Genomic DNA, 20,323 nt, shown 5'->3' with positions numbered 1-20,323 from the left:
TTGCACATAGACTGGAATAAATATGTAATGTATCAATAATATAGACTGATATAAATAATTTTTTCATGATGCAGTTACACAAAAATTCAGTCAAACAAGTGCATGTGATTGTAATACAGTGCAGATATATTTTAGTCGTTTTCTCCCCATCAGCTAATGTGAGTCTTGGTCCTCTCACCTTGAACACCATACAATGGGCAAATTGAACAACAATCGAATCTTATAACCATCAATAAATATCAAAATTCACCCTTCACTATACATTCAGCTTTAATTAATATGATCTTTCATGATTATTCAGTATTTTATCAAGTCATAGAATTTTCTGTATAGGATTTTAGAGAATTCACAAAATCTCTTGGTCAATATAATATTGAGAATAGTAGTTTATTTAATCCTCTACTGCATGAATTATGAAAAAATTTATTACAAAAATGAAAATTAAAAAATTACTTACATAAACTAAGAAAAAAGAAGTCGTGTATCGGTTCGTATGCACCCAAACAAATTTTAATAAAAAAAGTACATACATATATGGGTTCGTATGAAGAATAAAGAAATAAATATAAATTTAACCACAATAATTTTAATCATAAATGCTGATAAACAGTTTTGTTTGTAGTTGTAACAAGAAAACCATGCATTTTCTACACTTTGTGTAAGTTTTTTGGCTATAAAATTGACATTTTTGTCGGTTTTTCATCCATTCAGGCTGGTCTATTTTATCAGTTCTCACGGAGCTTAAATGTACATATTGATGTCTGGCAGGAACTTCCTCATTTTCTTTGGTATAGTTGGTGTGCCTGGATTGGATGTAGTGCAGAAACTGGTGTTACATCTCTGCTTTGATTTACAGAACGCCCTCTTTTTCGTGCCATCACAGTTTTACCCGATTTGCGTGTTCTGAAACAGCTTGCTTGAAATCAAATAGAGACAAGTAAACGTAGGAATTGTTTCTTTGCCAAAGAATCCAAGCATTCACAACACTCATGTCTGTCATATGAAAAAATATTCGTTTATACCATTTTTTGGGATTGCGAATAGAAACCAATCATAGAGTCCAATAAATCAACGCTCTTCATATGCCGCTTATATACTTCAACTGCTTAAGGGCAATTAATGTTTTTGTACAGTTTTTTCTTTTTAAACTCCCTTGGCATATTATCCGATTTATTATCAAACCAAGTTACGGTACCAACATTAACTTCGTCAATGGTAGCAACCTTTTCAATGAAAAATCCACATTCTTGTTTTTTCAACTCCTTTTCTGGCATATATATATATATATATATATATATATATATATATATATATATATATATATATATATATATATTTCTTGTTTGTTAGTGGGTTTGTCGAACAGTCTATACTCGCAGTTTCGTACCGGGTTCACAATATAGTTCGCGCTCTTGACGCGTATACACGTCATGTAGTTTTCAGTTTTTCAAATTACCGTCCCACAATACCGACGACATTCAATAAGTGAGAGTTCATTATTCAACACGGTATTCATTTTGTATGCAAAATCGTAATGTCGAAAACACAACCGTCCTAGGTAATTGCTACTGAGCAATCCGCGAATGTGGAATCCTCAGAAAATAAAAACAAGGAAATCTGCTGGTGTTTCAAGTTTTTCAATAAACTCTGGCAACTGCGTGGCTCCAATAAAAATCAGAATCTGAAGCTAATTCATCATCACTAAGTGAGCCTTCTCCAGGTATAATATTAACATGGTTCTGAGCAGGATCCATTCTGCAAGAAAGGAAAAATGATCTCATGCCATTCGCAGACCCCCAATATGATAGAAATAAGCAAAAAAGTGAACATTAAATAACTTATATGAAATAATACAATAACAGCACCATGTTTTATTTTTTTATCGCCGCAAAACTTACCATTTTCACGTAGTAAAGTATTTATAGATAATGAGTTACACTTCACACAAGCGTAGTAAAGTGAGGCTATAACCAAAATGACTGTCGACAATAGACAACAACAAACATTTTCGTATTGCCAACATAACAACTAAAATGTCCACCATCCGTATAGTTATTGCTTGTGCAAAATAACGAGTAAAAAAATATTAAAACTGGTGAAACATATATGGGTTTATATGCGGTAGAGGGTTAAAAGTGGTGTATGAACTTTATTAAACTGTAAATAAAATGTTCATATCTTATTTATCAAATACTAATCAAATTTTGTTATATAACAGTATAAGTGTCTCTGGTATGCTTTTGACAAGCAGTATTAGAATCGTCACATAGATAGCACCTATTGTTTGTTGAACTTTTTAAATTCATTTATAATATTGACGTTCTTATTTCTCTCATTTTAATTATTGTTGGTTTATTTTTACAGAGGTTTTCAGTTTATTATGCTATTAAAAGAGTAAAAAAACTTGATGTGAATGTTGTTAACCCAAAAAGACATATAAACTAACTTATTTTAGATTAGATTATTTATAAATAAATTATTTCCAAAGCGTGTTGTTTTTTATTTATCTCAAACAGAGCGAATTCTTCCAAAAGAGGCATGGTTCTAAATTCCACATTTTGTAATAACATGTGCTCTCCTTAAAGTAAAATATATTTAAGTTGGAATTTTTAGAACCTAACCTAACAGTTGGTGAAACACATATACCTGTCAGATGAGCGTTTCTATAAACATGTGTGAATCTTCAGAGACTCAAGATTAGTTTACTTGTCCATGTAATTCTGATTGTTGGTGTAGTGGTACTAAACCACCATCGTTTTAAGTATGTTAGAGAATCTATTTATAGAGAATATTTCGTCCAGATTTATTGAAGTTGCTACCTACACAGAACACAACATCTAATGAACCCTTTGTGTGTAATGATGTCTATTAAGAATTTGGCAACAGAGCGGTTAGAAGCCACGGGGAATTGGCAGGTGACTAAACATATACAGAAACTGAATTTATTTTATACTATGTGGATATTTACAATAATCCGTACATTCTAATAAATATAACTTCTGATTCTGTTGTCAAGATGTTATTAGATAGGGCACCAAGAAGAGCCAGAGACACATGACAACAGTGGGTCAACATTTTTCTTGAAGTTATTAGCTAGATGTCATATCTCATCACCAATAGCGACTAAATAGTTTACAGAACATGAGAGGTCTTATCTGCAAGAGAACAAAATCAACTTCAGTAGTGTCAAGAACGAACAGCTTGGAATTAGGAATAGATTTCCATTGTGTTCATATATGAATTCCGGCTATGCTTAGATATGCATGATGGTGGAGCAAATGTGAGTTTTTTGTTGAGCAGTATGTACATCGTACTGTTGAAGTTATTAGACGGGGTGGCACTCCTAATGACTTGAGGTCATTTTTCTCAGAGCCAATATGAATGTATCAGAGGGGGCACCAAGAAGAGCCAGAGACACACGACAACAGTGGATCAAAATCGTTTCATGAAGTTATTAGCTAGATGTCGTAACACTTCTAATGACTTCAGAACACTTCACAATCCAACTGTTCATATCGGTTACATTTAGCTAGACAAACCTTGGACCATATCCACCAGATAAAATTTATCGCTTCCAAAATCCCCAGATTCGCACCTAATTGAATAAGTTTGAAAGCAATTCGGCAGCAGCGTTTTCCTTAATCTCTGATGGTTCTATGGCATGAGACTAATCACTTTAGACACATTATGGAATGAATAAGAAATCACCCAACTAGAATGAAATTTTTATTATTCAAATATTACTATTTCTGTTATATATGTAAGTCTCTTTCTAGAACGTAGTTTTCGTATATCATTAAACTTACCAATTTTAAAGACACACAACTTATATTTATATAAACAAAATTGAATTATCCAATTTTCTGTTCTGCTGAAGTATGAACAACTCATGAATAATAGACTTGCTTTAATATAAATCTTTACTCTGTATAGGCAACACAAATTTCATTTGTCACATATCAGCTAAAATCACGATATCTAAGTAATTTGATTTATGAGTTTGTGGAGTTATGTTAAAGGTTTTTATTAGGAATATTTCAATAGTAAATATTTGAGAAGTTCAATTATAATTGCAAACGATGATATTACTTGAAAAGTTTGATTAATTTTATATATTAGTTATAAGTATTAAATTTATCGGTTAGTCATGGAAAAGGTATAATATTTTACTGGCATTTAATGACTTATTTGGTTAGATCATTATTCACCTGCGGTATGCGTTGTAAACCTTAACTTCGTGGATAATATCTTTCATTAAAAGGTAGTGGCATGGTTCATGTTGTTAGTTATTTTATAACATGATTTAAAAATTCAATTTTTGACATTTTAGGATCAGTTACGTTGTGGATAAAAGAGACAATTTTACAACAGTTTATCAGGAATTATTGTATAGCAAGATATTAGATATTACACATATAACACCAGTAGGGGAAAATATTCCATTAGTATATTTCTCAGAAAGATTCAACCAAAATGGTAGAAGATTTTTTCCTCCAAGTATCTTGTAATTCCTATATACTTCTCTTGCATATTGGTCCAGGTAGAAAGTTTGTCGTTGTTAGTTGGGATTCCAAAAAGTTGAGCTTTATACTTTATACCACCTCTGGATACCACAACTTCCACAGTTTTTTTCAAATAAGACCTTGGTTTTGTGTGGCTTAACTTGTAGTGTGAAGAATGAACAAAGAAGTTCTTCAAATCCATTGGAAGCACTTCTGTCTTTTGTGAGGTATTTCAGCATTAGAAGTTCCACTTTGTGAAGCTTTGGCCTGTTGTTAAAACATTTAAAACAATATCTGTTGCAGTCTATATCATCTGAGTTGATCATATATAGAAAAAATGGAAACAAGGACCAGTTTTTATTTTAAGTTGAGAAGCCATTCAGCTAGAGGGTAAGAACCTTTTCATCCCGCTTCGATGAGAAAAACTGATGAAATGTACTTATAACTTCATCATTGGTTCTTCCAAAAAAGCCTTCATGTACCAAAGCAGCTAAGATTGTGAAAGATTTTTGTTTTTGTCCCACACTAACTAAACTTTTATTGTAGAAAACAATGCGGTGCACTTTTGAACATATCTACAAAATGTTTTTTCTATTTCTTTTCTTTTTAAGCCAAATACTAAGCACGATATTTGTCACTCTTTCTTTGTGAGTTTTTCACTTTTTATACACTTCGAATTTTTTAATATTTATATCTCAGCTCTACATCCCACGTTTTGACACACAGTTGCTACGCATTTTAATAGAAGATAGCTCGCACGAGAAATGTAACCAATTAGTAACATAATCTTTGCTTCTCTTTGTAAAATGGCTACTTTGAAACTGTTTTATCTTCCTTTGATAGTTCAATATTGGTATCGTCCTATCCTAAAGGAATGCGTACATCGAGCGCACGGTGGTTCAAGCGCACAGATTATATAGGAGGGTGCATCGAACCCACATTTGGAGGTATAAAGACGGTATCTTTTCAATCCCTGTATTTAGCTTGAAATGCTTATTACCGTAAATAATTAACAACGGAGTAACAAAGAGTTGATACTTTACATCAATGTGATTAGAGTCAAAGTCAGACAAATTATGACGGAGATTTTATACCTAAACTAACCTAACCCTACCTAACCTTACCTATACTAACGTAAGCTAACCAAATCATTCTTAAATTAAAAGTCTTTTTTATGGAAAATTCAAGATACGCAATTTTCTAATTATTTTGAACCTAATACCAAAAATGCACTCATTCTTAGAAAAAATAATTTTTTCTTTCAATTTTTGTTCAATATTTTATATAATATTGAACATTTGCTCATTTTGGAAAATCTTAGGTGTTGCTGATGGACTTTCGTTTCATCTTAATGATAATAATTACTTAAAAGCTCGTATATTTGCCCATCTCTAGGACTTCACTTCGGCAGATAAAATTTTCTTATGCGCTCGGCCAAAAAACTCGGTTTCAACACAGGTACTGTGCGCTAGATGCAGGAAATGTTTTCTAAATGTGCCTGTACGCTCGATGCACTTGGTGAGGATAAATATTTTACAAACAAACATTTTATATCCCGAAGAAAAATGTATCGTCTCGAAGTTACTGACCAAAAGGTGACTTTAGTGCTTACTGCTTAGGAGTAAGGCAGTAAGACAAGTAGTTTCCAAACTTCACTAACGTAAAAAAGTAAAAATATTAAAAAAATAAAATAATGCAGGCATTTTGAACTTCATTTATATTCATTTGAAAATTAAACATATGATGTAACGTATCCTAAATAGAGTAGATATTATTTTAAGAAATTTCTTGAAACTCAAGCTTAATCTCAATTATATCTGAGGTTGGAACTAAACGAAAATTAAAGCAATTTTTGTAAATTTTTACGACTCGATAAAAATTAAAATACGGGCTAAATAAAATTGCTTGGGGTAAATATCTAAAACAGTTATAGATAAATATTTATAACTCGGCTTTAGGTTTGAAAAATCTTTCCTATAGCTGTTTTAAAACTTTTACGATCGATATATTAGAATTAGAGGTTTCATTAAAAAAATCATTAAGCATTACTTTTATTAACGGTATGTAAATGTTTACTTAATGTCTAAAATATGATATGTTCATAACACACTACAAAAACACGTTCAATTTATCTGAAACTGAATGTATTTATAATAAAACAGGTAGATAAAAATCAAAGTTAGAAGGTGTACTTGAGTGCTAAAATAATATTTAATTAATGTTCAATAAAATTACAGATATTTCTTTTTCAGTTTAGAATTTTATTACCGTAGCAAAATATTGCCCGTGTTGATTAAATGGATATATATTGAAGTTATAACTTTTCTTAATAATATAATTGAACTGACTAAAACATTTACGTTATAACAATAATATACACATTTATTTCAAAATACTCGCTTTCAATTCGATTGAACCAACTTCAGAGGATAGCTCCAAAATATGCTCTGTCGAGGAATGAAATCAGGCTTCCCAGCAATAAACATATTGTGCTCTCGATTGTTTCGATAGAAAATCTTCTAAGAAGAATGTCCAAGCTAGCGTAGGGGTTTAAACAAACAAAGATTTAAAACCATTTCAGTTAACTACTCGAAATATTCAGAAATGACATTAAACCACCTTAAGACGATAGGCATTGCAGATGACGACAACTGTAGATTCTGTGAGCAAGCCATAGAAACAGCAGATTATCTACTTTGCGAATGCTCTGCCCATTGGGACATGTAAACGCCAGACAAATAGCTTTCTTAAAGAGGAGTATACGTATTTTGAAAGCAGAATAATAAGATGCAAAGTCTTGTAGGAAATAATATTCTAAATAAAAGTGCAGAGTGGCTGGAAAGTCAAAGTGAATTTGCTAAAAAATTGGCAACGAATCCATATTATGCTTCAGAGACCTACTGAGATATCATATAAATAATAAATTGAAGGGATGACTAAAGAATTCTCAGTCTTCCTGGAGAAACATTCTATGCCTAAGACAATCTAAAAAATTCAAAACCATTGCTGATAACTGCTCGTTAAATCCAGAAATGGCATTAAATCACCTTAAGACGATAGGCATTGTAGAGGACGACAACTGCAGATTCTGCGAGCAAGCCATAGAAACAGCAGATCATCTACTCTGCGAATTCTCTGCCTAGTGGGACATGAAAACGCCAGACAAATAGCTTTCGTAAAGAGTAGTATAAGTATTTTGAAAGCCAAATAATGAGATGCAAAGTATTGTAGAAAATATATCCTAGGTATATGTGTGGAGTGGCTGAAAAGCCAAAACGACCCAAATAATCAACAATCTATTGTGATGTAAAATAATTTGTATTTTTGGCTCACTCACTCATTTAACAGTATCACTTGATGCAAGCATCTCCTAAGCATTTAGGAATAGTGTACTGTGGAAACAATTGTTAAGAATCTCGTTGAACTGTAACTCTTCTTTTTGCCGTATAGTCCTCTTTGTTACTACTGTTTTTTCAACGTTGTATTTCAGAATAGCATTATAACGATTTGCAAATTGTGTGGGATATGTAAAAAAAGGTATATTTTAGAATTAGCGCTGAGAAAGGAAAAATTTTCCTTTGCTGAATGCATTTGTATCGATATTATTTCATATATAGAACTGTGAATGGTTTCCGTCACTACAAAATTGTATTAAGGCTGACTCAGACTCGCACGCAAATCGCGGATTGGATTGCCAACAGTCTACACTCACAGGTTTGCGCCGGGCTCACAGTATAGTTCGCGCACTTGACGTGTATGCCCGTTTTGTACTTTTCTCAACCAAAGTTTATTTGTAGTAGGTATGGACATTGAAAACACTACAAAAGGTGCTCAGTTTGTATGCAAAATCGTGGTGTCGAAAAACACAATTGCTACTAAGCGACTGAGAGGCGTCATGTTCGGCTTTTATCTCGTCAATTTTCGGGAATTATGAACATTTTATTACTAACTAAGAAATGTATATTTGTATTTATAAAAAAATTTAGAAACGAGTTTGGTAGGTCAAGATTAGGTTACTGAGTGAAGGAAAACAATGGCATAGCGAGCTCAACGATTTTAGATTATATATCTCACATATATGTCATTACACTGTTCTATACTTTACTATACTTTAACCACTCTTAATGAGTAATACTCACATGAGGAAAACATTGAAATGTAGAAAAATATAGTTGGTAACCATACAATTTATCAAATGAAAACAAAAAAAACTATAATAAATGTTCGAAGTGGGCACCTTGCACTTCTACACACTTCCGGAGTCTACGGAGGATATTTAAATGTTTCATTAATAATAATTTACGTTTATGGACTGATGAAAATCTTCTCGGTACAATTGAAATGAAGAATAGTGAGTAATAATTAAATACAATTGATTAATTTTTAGGGGATACCTTAAAAATTTGGTATATACAACACCGGTAATGACGAGGAACGAAATTATCGATAGAATAAACTTCCAATATGACGCTATAAGGCAGAATCTTGGAATCAAAGTTCAAAGAAATATCTTCCGTATACTCCACAAGTGCATGGTACCACCTCTAACATTTATTATAGTTTTTTTTGTTTTTATTTGAAAAGTTGTAGGCTAACTAACTAAATTTTTCTACGTTTCAATTTTTTCCTTATGTAAGTAACACGAAGTTCGACAGTATGCAGTACAATTGGAAATATTTGATTGTGTTTTAATACCTCCTAAGTATTTTCACTAAATACTTACAATTTTTGTAATTTTTTTTCAGAATGTTTCTTTATGGCACACGGTTTCCTTGGCATGTACAACGATCGAAAAATCTACATATCTCCTAAACTATCAATTTTATTGAGTTAAACAAAGAGTACCTTTTTGTTAAGAAATTTTTTATGTCATAGCAATATTTTCACGTCATCTACTCACGCCCGAATTTTTGGCATCAAGTTCCGGAACACTATGTATTTTGCTAGATGGAATATTTAAGTTTCTGTTATATTTTTCACCAGACTTACAATGTTTACGTTTTATGCTAATGATACAATTTATAACTACATAAAATAACTTTATTTACTCATTTCATAAGAAGCTACAAAAACCAGATCATTTTTATTTCTATAAGTGCTGTAATCATTTGCAGACTTTTAATGTGGTCGGACGGCTATGGTTCTTTGTACGACAGCATTAAAACCATTAAATGGATCTGAAGCATAATCTACTGTTCTTCTTGTACCATCTGGATCTGTTAAACTGTATTGACCTCTAACTACATCACCGCTTCGTGTTTCATGCTGGCTTTTCGAGTCACCTAAAAGAAATAGAAATAGTCGCAATAAAGTTATTTTGAAACTTAGTTTTACAAATGTTACGTGATTTGGTAGTGAAGGTCATGTGGAAACCCATAATAATAGGAAATTGAAGCTGAAAACAGATTTGACTGTTAGGCGAATACTTTTACAGTACGAGGAACTGTTAAAAGTGAAAAAACTATGATGGTAAGCAAAAGAGCATGCAAAGGAAGACAAAAAATCAGTACTTTACGCGAAATATGAAAATCTATCTTGAATAAATTCAAATTATGACTATCTTCGAAGAAAAAAATAAAATGATGATCAGCTTCGAATAATAAAATCAGAATTGTAATAATCAAGCTATGATTTGTAATAAACTAGAATTTGGAGTGAAAATACTAAAAAGTTTTTCATCGTGGCTGAATGGATTTGCGAAATGGAGTACATTGACTAAATGGACTCTCATCCTCTAGGTAATTAGAAGCTATTTTCTTCTACCCATTACATTGCTTTTTCTTCTAACTTTTAAGATCTGCCATGCTATGACTTATAGACAGTTTGATCTACTATAGTTTAACGTGGCTTTATCTTTTGCTTTATGTTTTTATTTATATATGTCACTCAAGGAAGTGAGTAGCTTTCCTTCGAAAAGTTCTCCTTTTCTTTAGCTTGTTATTATTTTAGCAAATATATCAACAATTTTTTAACAAAAGTGTTAAATGTAAATACTTAGTGTTCTAATTAATGAGTTATCTATATCAAAATTAAAATTCCATATACTTAGAGTAAAAATTGATTGATTACTGCAGATTGCCGTTGAGTTAAACTTTATACATCCCCAACGTGATTTCTTTTCCCAAGAAAAAATATCTGCGATACACACTTTCTTTAATGAAACTGGCACTGTTATTAAAAAACCCATAATAATGGTCTTCCTCATCGAATACAGTTTTCATAAACTTTTATCCAATAATCTAATAAATAAATCTAATAAATAAATCTAATAAATAAAAATTCTTTCTTTTTTCATCATATCTTAGTGCTTCGGCGTTACTACTCCTACCATATTTTAACCTCTCTTGTTGTCTTTTCCCTCTAGTTTATATATATATATTAGTAATGGTGATGTGTACTCACCTGTACTTTGATCATTTACCGAATAAGCATAACTATACTGGGGATTTGGATCGTATGGCTCCACTCGAGTTTGTACCACTGGTACATTCACCGACGCTATCGTTGCCGGTTGAACTACTGCCGCTGTCCGTTGAACAATTGGATTTGGCTGAACTACTTGGGTGACTACTGCTGTTGGATGTTGTTGGTAGGCAGCATAGTTTAATGGATTTGTGGCCGTACATGCCGCTATTAGAAAGCTAGTAATAAATACTTCCTAAAAAATAATGATGATCAATTTGAAAAATTGCTTGACTATTACATTCAGGAAAAGTACATTCTAATTTCGTAGGAAACTTTTATTTGCTGATTCTCCGAGAGGTAGTCATTCGCATAAAGTCTCACTGTGACGTCAACTATAAATTCTTTGATGGAACAGAAAGTTTGAGAGCAATAAATTCTTAAAGAACTTTATTGATGTCTCTAGAGAAATTTTATTCATTTATTTTGTTTTATCCTTTATTTCCATCGAGATTACATTTTTATAATTTCTTTTTGCTCAATTAATTATTCGATATTGAAACTAAATATTGAAACAATCAAGTTATAGATGATATAAATTTATTCAATTCTTTTTTCTTTCTTCTTTTGATATGTTTCTGCTTATAAATGATCTTGATTCTAGGTCTCTTCTGTTTTAAAATTAGTTTTTTTTTTTAATAATTTTTGAAAGATGAAAATTGACCTTTTGACTTCTGTTAATGTCTTTATCTAGGTTTATTTTCCAAATGATACAACTATCTATTACCGAATCAAATATTCTAATAAGAGAAATAGAAAATGACTTAAAAAACATAACAGTTGGAATAAGTGAAGTAATTCCTATTAATATTTCACAAAAATTGAAAGAAAAATGTCGAGAAAGAGCTTAACCACTTTTTAATAAATGCAAAGAGAAAAATATAAGGAAAATTAATAACCTAATATTAAAACAATAACCTATTACTGAAAATACGAATGAAATAAAATAAAAATGGATTGAAAATTTAACTGATACTATCATACCAAATGAACTGTGAGAAGTTTTATCTTTAGGTCACAATTTTGCATAAAATATTTCTAGTGACAAATAATTACCTATGACAAATATCTTATGTAATATTAAATGCAACACCAATTATATAAATAACAAAACTCAAAATAAAATAAGATCTGATGCTTATAATATTATCATTAATTCCAAATATAAATTATAGATAAATAGAAATCACAAACTGCACAAGCCTGACATTCCCCTTCAACCGATTGTTTCAAGTATTTAAATATCTCTCACCCCATTGAATAATTATTTGAAAAATATTTTGAAAAAATTTTATATCAAAACAAATACTATATCAAAAATACATGGGGTTTCAAAGAAAAAATTAAAAGTTCACGAATATGTATTTATTTCGTTAGATGTGGTATCTTTATATACAAATATTTCCATTGTGAACAATATTTTAATAAAAAATATGACAAAATTAAAGAATGTACGGAAATACCTCGAAACAAATTTATTGAAGCTATAGAACTCACACTTACAACGACATACTTCAAATATGAAAATGAAATATACAAACAAATTGATGGTTGTACTATGAAAGCTTCCATTTCAAGTGTTACAGCACAAATAGTAATGGAAGATCTTTAGAAAACTGTCCTAAGCAAATTTGATATAAATATTCCATTCTTTTTCAGATATGTAAATTGCATTACTGCCGTACCAACGAATAAAATTGAGAACATGAATAAAAAATTCAATTTTTATCATAAAAAATTTCAATTCACAATCGAAACCGAACAAAATAATAAAATTTTCTTGGTGTCACATTATACAGTATGGTGCAAATGAAAGAAATAAATTCGTTATTTCGTAAGCCGGCGACTTTGAGGAAAAATCCCGAAATCCGTCGATTTTTGTTTTTAAACAAGCTATTCGTAAGGATACCTTTCTATTTTTGACGTCGTCTATATGAGCGTGATGACGCCATCGCTAAAATTTTTAAATGGAAATCTGGGTGTTGTTATACATTATTTGAAAGGTCTTTTAAATACCTATATCAATATGTACAGTAATTGATTTGCGTATTGTCATAAATATTATTTACGAAATTTCAACAGATTTCTTAATAAAATGTATTAAGTATTGGTATGAAGTATTTATTGAAACAAAAAAATAAATTTTGTAAGGGCGTCACTGGTGAAATTTTTTATCTACCTACTTTTTACCTTGTTTAAAAATCTAGTTACCGTATCAACATCAACATTAACACTTGGACATAATTAACTTTCTGTCATATGATTGAAAGTATTATTGTATTAGACGAATTCAAAAAGTATTTGTATCTATCAATATGAAGCTGAGAATTGAAATTCTAATAATGATTGGTTGTGGAGATAAAGCACGTACTCAGAAAGAAGTATGTACGTTATTTGATAATAAATACCTCAACTAAGAACCAATTTCACAATCCACTATAAGCAAAATTGAGAAGAAATTCAGAGAAACGGGTCATGTCAAAGACCTCTCTAAAGGTAGTTGAAAATTAATATCAGAAAACAAACAACTAGATGTTCTGTTAGCCTTTCAATCCCCATACCAGTTCACGGCAAGTAGTATTAGATAATGACATGGACCGTTCAACAGTTCTTAGAAAGCTAAAGAAGGAAAAGTGGCATCCCTACAAAGAAAGTTTAGTACAAGAGCTTATGGAAGATGATTTTGATAGACGAATTGAGTTTTTTGAAATTTTGATGGAACAAAATAACAGAGATCCGATGTTTTTAAAAAAGGCTCTTTTCTAGGATGAAGCTACATTTCTACTAAACGGTCATGTCAATCATCAAACTTATCGGTACTGGGCTACAGAAAATCCACACTGGATGCAAGAGTACCGTACTCAATACCCAGAGAAAGTTAATGTTTGGGCGGAAATAATAGATAATAGGATTATTGGGCCATACTTAACAGGTCCTCGTAATTTAGAATTTCTTCAAAACTTCTTGCTACCTGAATTGAACCGGCTGTTTCCAAACAGAAATGATTTATGGCTGCAGCAAGATGGTGCGCCTCCATACTATGCTGTATTGGTGCCCAACTATTTGAACAACGTCTTTCCAAATCGCTGGATAGGTCGAAGAGGAACAATAGAATGGCCGCCTAGGTCACCTGATTTTACTCCTCTTGATTTCTTTTTACGGGGATACTTGAAAAGTAAACTGTACCAAACTAGACCACAAAACATCAATGAACTCAAAGAAAGGATACGTATTGAGATTGCACAAATAACTCCGGAAGTTATAGAGAAGGTCCGAGAAGAGTTCGCGGCACGTCTTTCTCATTGTATTTTAGCTGAAGGTAAACAATTTGAGCATTTAATTTAGGTTTTGTTGTATTTAATGAGTAATACATATTAAATATTTATTGTAATCATAAAATTTTATTAATTTATTAAACAAATACAGAAATTAATTACTGTACATAATGATATGGCTGAATAGGTATTTAAAAGACCTTTCAAATAATGTATTACAACACCCAGATTTCCATTTAAAAATAAAAAGGTATCCTTACGAATAGCCCGTTTTAAAATAAAAATCAGGTTTCAGGATTTTTCCTTAAAATCGCCGGCCTACGAAATAACGAATTTATTTCTTTCATTTGCACCATACTGTATAAAATTAACAATAACTTAAAAACAGAATGGTATACGAAGCCAACTTGGTCCTTAAAATATTTATACTTCAATTCATGACATCCTATGTCACAAAAAAGATCAGTGATAATAAGTTCGACTGATAGATCTATCCAACTATCAGATCCTGAATATAGATACTTAGCTATTCAAAAAGCAAAAACTGCATGGAAAGAAAATAATTAAATGATACACAACAAATAAAATATTTTTCCTTACCGTATGTACATGGACTTTTCCAACAACTATCGAATTATTTCAATAAATATGATATTAGTATAATTTATAAAAGACATAATAAACAAAAAAGAAATATCTTATATCAAGTGCCTTGTACTAATTTTGACGCTGTCTACATAGAGCAAACAATCCAGCATCTAGAAAATAGACTAAAAGGTCATCAATATAAATAAAACGGCAATAACGAATCATGAGATATCAAAAAAACATAAATTTAATTATAAAGATTCAAAAATTCTTCACGAAAAAGAGAATTTTTAGAAATAGTTCACATTCATAAGAACGAAAAAGCTATGAATGGTAAAAAAGATCTAAATAATTTGAGTAAAATTTATAGCTCTATTTTCTAAATTCTAATAAAACAACAAATCATTTAATTAATCACTGCTATATTTTTGAAATGTAAGGATTAACGAAAAAATAAATTTCTATTATGATTCTATTTATATTTTGATGTTCATGATATAGGTGCAATTACAATATAAATTTTTAAGTTAAGTGTTCAAAGGTGGCCGTAAAAATTTTATGATGATCTGATATTTCGTTCATAATTTATAGTAATATTAGTAACATTTGATTTCACTAAAAGTCGCATTTTTAAGATATAAATACTGTAAACGATAACCATAATGGAGAGTTCAATAATCATCATGATATAGTTAAGAACACAATAGTTAGTTAAGCGCGGTAGTTTCGCTGAAGCAATCTCACACGTTTGCCCAATTTGCCGAATACATAAGGCAGCCGTTTAAGTTTCAATACTTTTCTGCCACAAAATGAAAACCGTTGTCCGCGAAGTATGCTTAAAATTAGCAAATTAATTGTAGAATATTTTTAAAAACCAGAAACGAAGAAAACGTCGTAGAGAGTGGATGTTACGTAGAAATAAATGGGGTGCTATATCAAAAGAATTGGTTTTGGGAGACTTGGAAAGTTATAAAAATCATTTAAAGATGAACGAAGAAAAAATTGAAGAGCTACTGAATAAAGTCGCAGGGAAAATGAAAAAAAGGATACTATGAGCGAGACTTTGCTGTCACGTTTGAAACTTCAAATAACTCTTCGCTATTTAGCAACAGGCGATTGCTTTTTTAGTTTAGTTGTACAATTTTTACGATCACTTAATGTGTTTTAAGTTTTTATACATATTGAGGAGCACTATCAGTGTGAAACTCAAGTGATTTATCACATATTTGAGGGAATGCACACGAATTTTTTTAATAAAGATCATTGCTTGATTATAGTGAACACTGTTAAGATGTTGTTAGGTTGTAGTTAGAAAGAAACGTTAACATTACATTAATATGTTCCGAGGATTATAGTAAAAAGTAGCTTCAGTGCAGGATTCAATTATTCAAAAGTAGAGAATATTTTGGATTTGTTTGAAATTAGTTATTAAAATTTGCTATCATTAGAGACAGGAATGGTTTTTTTATGATGAATTTTGAAATTTTTTCATTTGATTTTTTGGGTCACTATCAAAGAGTCTGTCGGTTACTCGGACACAAAGTGTCATTTCGAGATTCCAGGAAACTGGAACTGTTGCCGAAAGACGAAGAAATGGAAGGTCCAGAGTAACGTCCGCAAAATCCTCATAATACCCGCAGAATCCTGGGAAAAAGACTTTTTAATGTAAGATGTGTTTGTGTCTCGATATTACCAAGAGAAAAATCAGTAATGCTAATTTAAGATCCAGGTGACTTTTGAGAAGGGTACCATTGTTATAAGAGCATAGGTAACAAATATTAGCTCAACCATTGGAACACTAAGACTGGTGTAATAAATAGAAAGCACCTATCTTTACACATGGTCTTTTTTCAGTTAGTAGACGAGGAAGAATATGGATATATCCATTGACGTCTTGGCATCACTTACCTGTTAAAGAAATTCATTCTTTCGAGTAGGAATAATAATGATCTGGGTAGGAAGTTGTTGTAATGGCTGTATTGAGTTGATTGTATTGCTTGGAAACATGACAGAACATGTATATAAGTATCTAGTGGTGGCCAACATACTGCTATAATTTTTTGCCGTTATACGCGCCCAGTTCATTTTGATTGATGCGATACAACATCAGGCTGCAGTGGTTTTAGGGGGAATAACAAATAAAAGTTGCCTCGATCTACCGTTTTCACCCAGATCCCATAGAGCATGGGATCAGTATCAAACCACATTGACGACTACAATTTGCGATTAGAAACCAGGAGCTTAGAAATTTCCTTCCACAACTCTTTGGGCAGAAATTGCAAAAAATATATTGGACAACTTGCTTATAAGCATGCCAATGAAATGTAGTTGCCCAAAATACGTGATAAGAATAGAAAACATAAGAAATTGTCATTAATAAATTTTTGAAAATGAGTGAAATTTGATAATGAATTTCATTACGTACAGAGAAATATGTGCTATTCACAGCGAGTATGATGTAACTGATAGTACCATTCGTACATTGCTGTGCCGGAAGAACATTGATGTAAATGCAAAAATATGTCATATGGGAAAAAGTTCATAGATGATATAGGAAATACATTCCAGACGAAGGGGAACAAGAACATAACTCACTCACAACCGCTGTAGGGTATTTGCGACGAAATATCAGCTGCTGTTACCTACGTTCAATGAAAAAAATGAAATACGCTTTTTATTTCTTCATTTATATTTATACAGCGATACATATTTTATAATATCGCTGAACTGACTAACAGATGAAAGTTTGCGCTGCCTTCTATAACAAGCATTTTACATGCTCTTTACTGCAAATTATTTTTTAAATCTCCTGTAAAACTGAAGTTTTCGCATTCACGTCATTTTGATCGCAAAGGTCTTATTGATATCTCGTAAGGTAATGCTGTGTGTATGTTGGGACTATGAAGAAATTGTATACTATAAACTGTGAAATGTCTTGACTAGGATATTTATTATTAAAAATTTCACAAACCTTTTGAGCTCTTGTTTTATTACCACAACATCATAATTACAATGTCTATCCTTTGAGTCTCGGACAAATGAGCCATAATTAAATTTAATACGCGCACAAATATTATACTGACGCCTTTTAGTAACTTTAAATATCTAAATAACAGCAACCAATCAATTGTTTATTTGGCTCTTTGACTAAATATTTTAATATCTTCAAAGCTTTTTTCCTGTTGTTTTGCAGAACAGATACGAAACTACCTAATTATTACTGATTCTGATATTGCTGATTTCAAAGTTAGGATAACGGAAGAAATTAACAAAATAACCCCTGCGGTCATACAAAATATTGTACGAGAGTTCCAAAATCGCCTCGGTTATTGTCAAGAAGTGAATGTTGGTAATTTGGAGTATTTAATCATTGAAAAATACATTCTAAATATTATGAGACATTATTATCATCATTCTACGTAAAGTTTTGTGATATAGACATTATCAGAATTTTACATTTAGAAAATTAATTTTCTCAGTTATGATTGCATCAACTTTAAAAAACTTTATATTGCTAAATAGAAATCTAAAATTTCATACATATGGACCGCATTGTATACTGTTAATAAGAACGCTTAATATTTATGTTAGTTTCCCTTTTACACATTTATAATTCATTAAACGAACTGAATGTGCGGTACTGGATGCGTACCGGAAATTAATATTCCAACCGGAAACCTGTATAATTATGTAAGCAAATATTTTTTTTGGTTATAAGTAAAATCTGTTTTGTTAGACCCACGTGAATTTTCGCTCTCATTTATCATATTAAAACGTTTTTTAAGCCGCAACTGAAGCTGACGTTATGAGTTAAGGTTAATTTAAAAATATAAAATGTTTACCTTGCAAATCATGTTTAATTTGAAGTCGAATAACCAACTGATAATTAACAGAACCTCTAGTCTTGTTATATATACTGAAATTATGTATTTCGATATCCCTGTGCCTTTCACATACGGTTCAGTTATATACAACTTTATTCGGATTTCAGAATAATTATCTAAGTATGACACAATTATTTTAAAGTGGACAATTGGTTTACCAGTATATAGGGTTCGAGTTACTATTGGAATGGTATATTCGTTTCAATTTATGAAGAGGGTGGCTTCAACATAGATTCCTTAATATTGTGAATCATCTATAGTCTCTTTTTATGTAAGAGAAAGTAATAAAATCCAATTTCTAATTCAAAACTTGAAACGATTATTGTAATTATTACAGAATAATCTAGATATTTTCATAAACTAACAGTAGCTAATACATGGAACATGCTGCATTATTTTATTACTCTCTCATTCATAAAAATAATCTATAATAACTGTTTCTCGAACATCTTTCATAGAATAATTTTCTTCTTATTTATTTAAACAGTTTTCAATAATAATTATACACACGACGTATCTTACATAATTTATTTATATATTAATTATTCACTAACATTTACACACTGAACTATTCTCTAGTACTTAGCATACTATACTATTCACTAATACCTAATTTAATTAAATAAACTGTTTTTTTTTTACTTTTGGCTATCACAATGTGTTCACTGTGACATCAAATTGTTCATTGACAATGTCCGGCTGCTAAAGACTCGTTTTATATACTATTTCATCACATTCTAGAATCTTAGATTACTTGCAAATCTCTAATTTTCTGTAAACAAACAGAAAAGCGGTTTTAGAATCATTTCCATTAAAACAGCAACAAAAATCTTGTGAAAAAATCACATAAAATTTAATATAAATACAAATGGCCGATAAGGAACTTACCCTCAAAAACATATTCGAACAGGACCGATTTCATGGTCTATATCATTGAACGAGTTCCTGAAAATAGCATAATGTTAATAGTAGAAGAGGAAAGAGTTTGGAACAAAGATGCAGGAGGATGTTAGAAAAATAATCAACTGGGTTTCAGAAAGTATAAAACTAAAAAAAAAACAGTCAAATTATACAAAATACGAAGTGTAATTATTGAACATAATAAAACAAAATTTTATTTATTATGCTTCAAAGTTTTGCCCCACTTATCTCAAAGTTGAATCCATGATTGGAAGGATTCTCAACATTCGTGTTATCTGTATTTATATCTAGAAGATTAAGTTCTTATAATCCTTGCGCCTCAACTTTGTACGCCTCTATAGACGTGTGATTTCGTAACATTATAATTTTCTACGGCACGTACAATACAGGAATCTCCATCGATCGATAAAATATATCGATTTTCTCTTCTCCTTATATTAAACAACCTATTTTGACAGGGTTTTGAAGGACGTAAGTAACAATTACCAAAAAATTATCTTTGACGACGGATTGTACGTTAATTTACCACCTTTGGGTTGGAATTATATATGCCATATAAAATGTGTACCTCATTTACTTGAACACAGTATATTCATTAAATATAGGAAATATCGTTAAACTTTATTACAACCAACAACAGCAAACTAACAATTATTTATAAAAATTTAATGAGGTATTGATATGCCAATAC

General features: G+C 30.9%; 1 protein-coding gene across 1 annotated transcript; it reads right to left on the bottom strand.

The window, feature by feature from the left end:
- Positions 1 to 9,520: 9,520 nt before the first annotated feature.
- LOC130891291 (larval cuticle protein A2B-like) lies at positions 9,521 to 18,774 on the bottom strand. The gene is made up of 3 exons (XM_057795933.1): positions 18,670 to 18,774; positions 10,905 to 11,160; positions 9,521 to 9,784 (listed from the first exon to the last, which is right to left on the bottom strand). Exons 1-3 carry the CDS (start codon positions 18,679 to 18,681, stop codon positions 9,621 to 9,623), a joined length of 432 nt encoding a protein of 143 aa, XP_057651916.1. The 5' UTR covers positions 18,682 to 18,774; the 3' UTR covers positions 9,521 to 9,620.
- Between the last annotated feature and the right edge of the window lie 1,549 nt (positions 18,775 to 20,323).

Source organism: Diorhabda carinulata, chromosome 3 (genome assembly GCF_026250575.1).
Source record: "Diorhabda carinulata isolate Delta chromosome 3, icDioCari1.1, whole genome shotgun sequence".
NCBI lineage: Eukaryota > Metazoa > Arthropoda > Insecta > Coleoptera > Chrysomelidae > Diorhabda > Diorhabda carinulata.
Note: the sequence above shows the minus strand (reverse complement) of the source record. Positions and strands in the feature narration are given on the sequence as shown.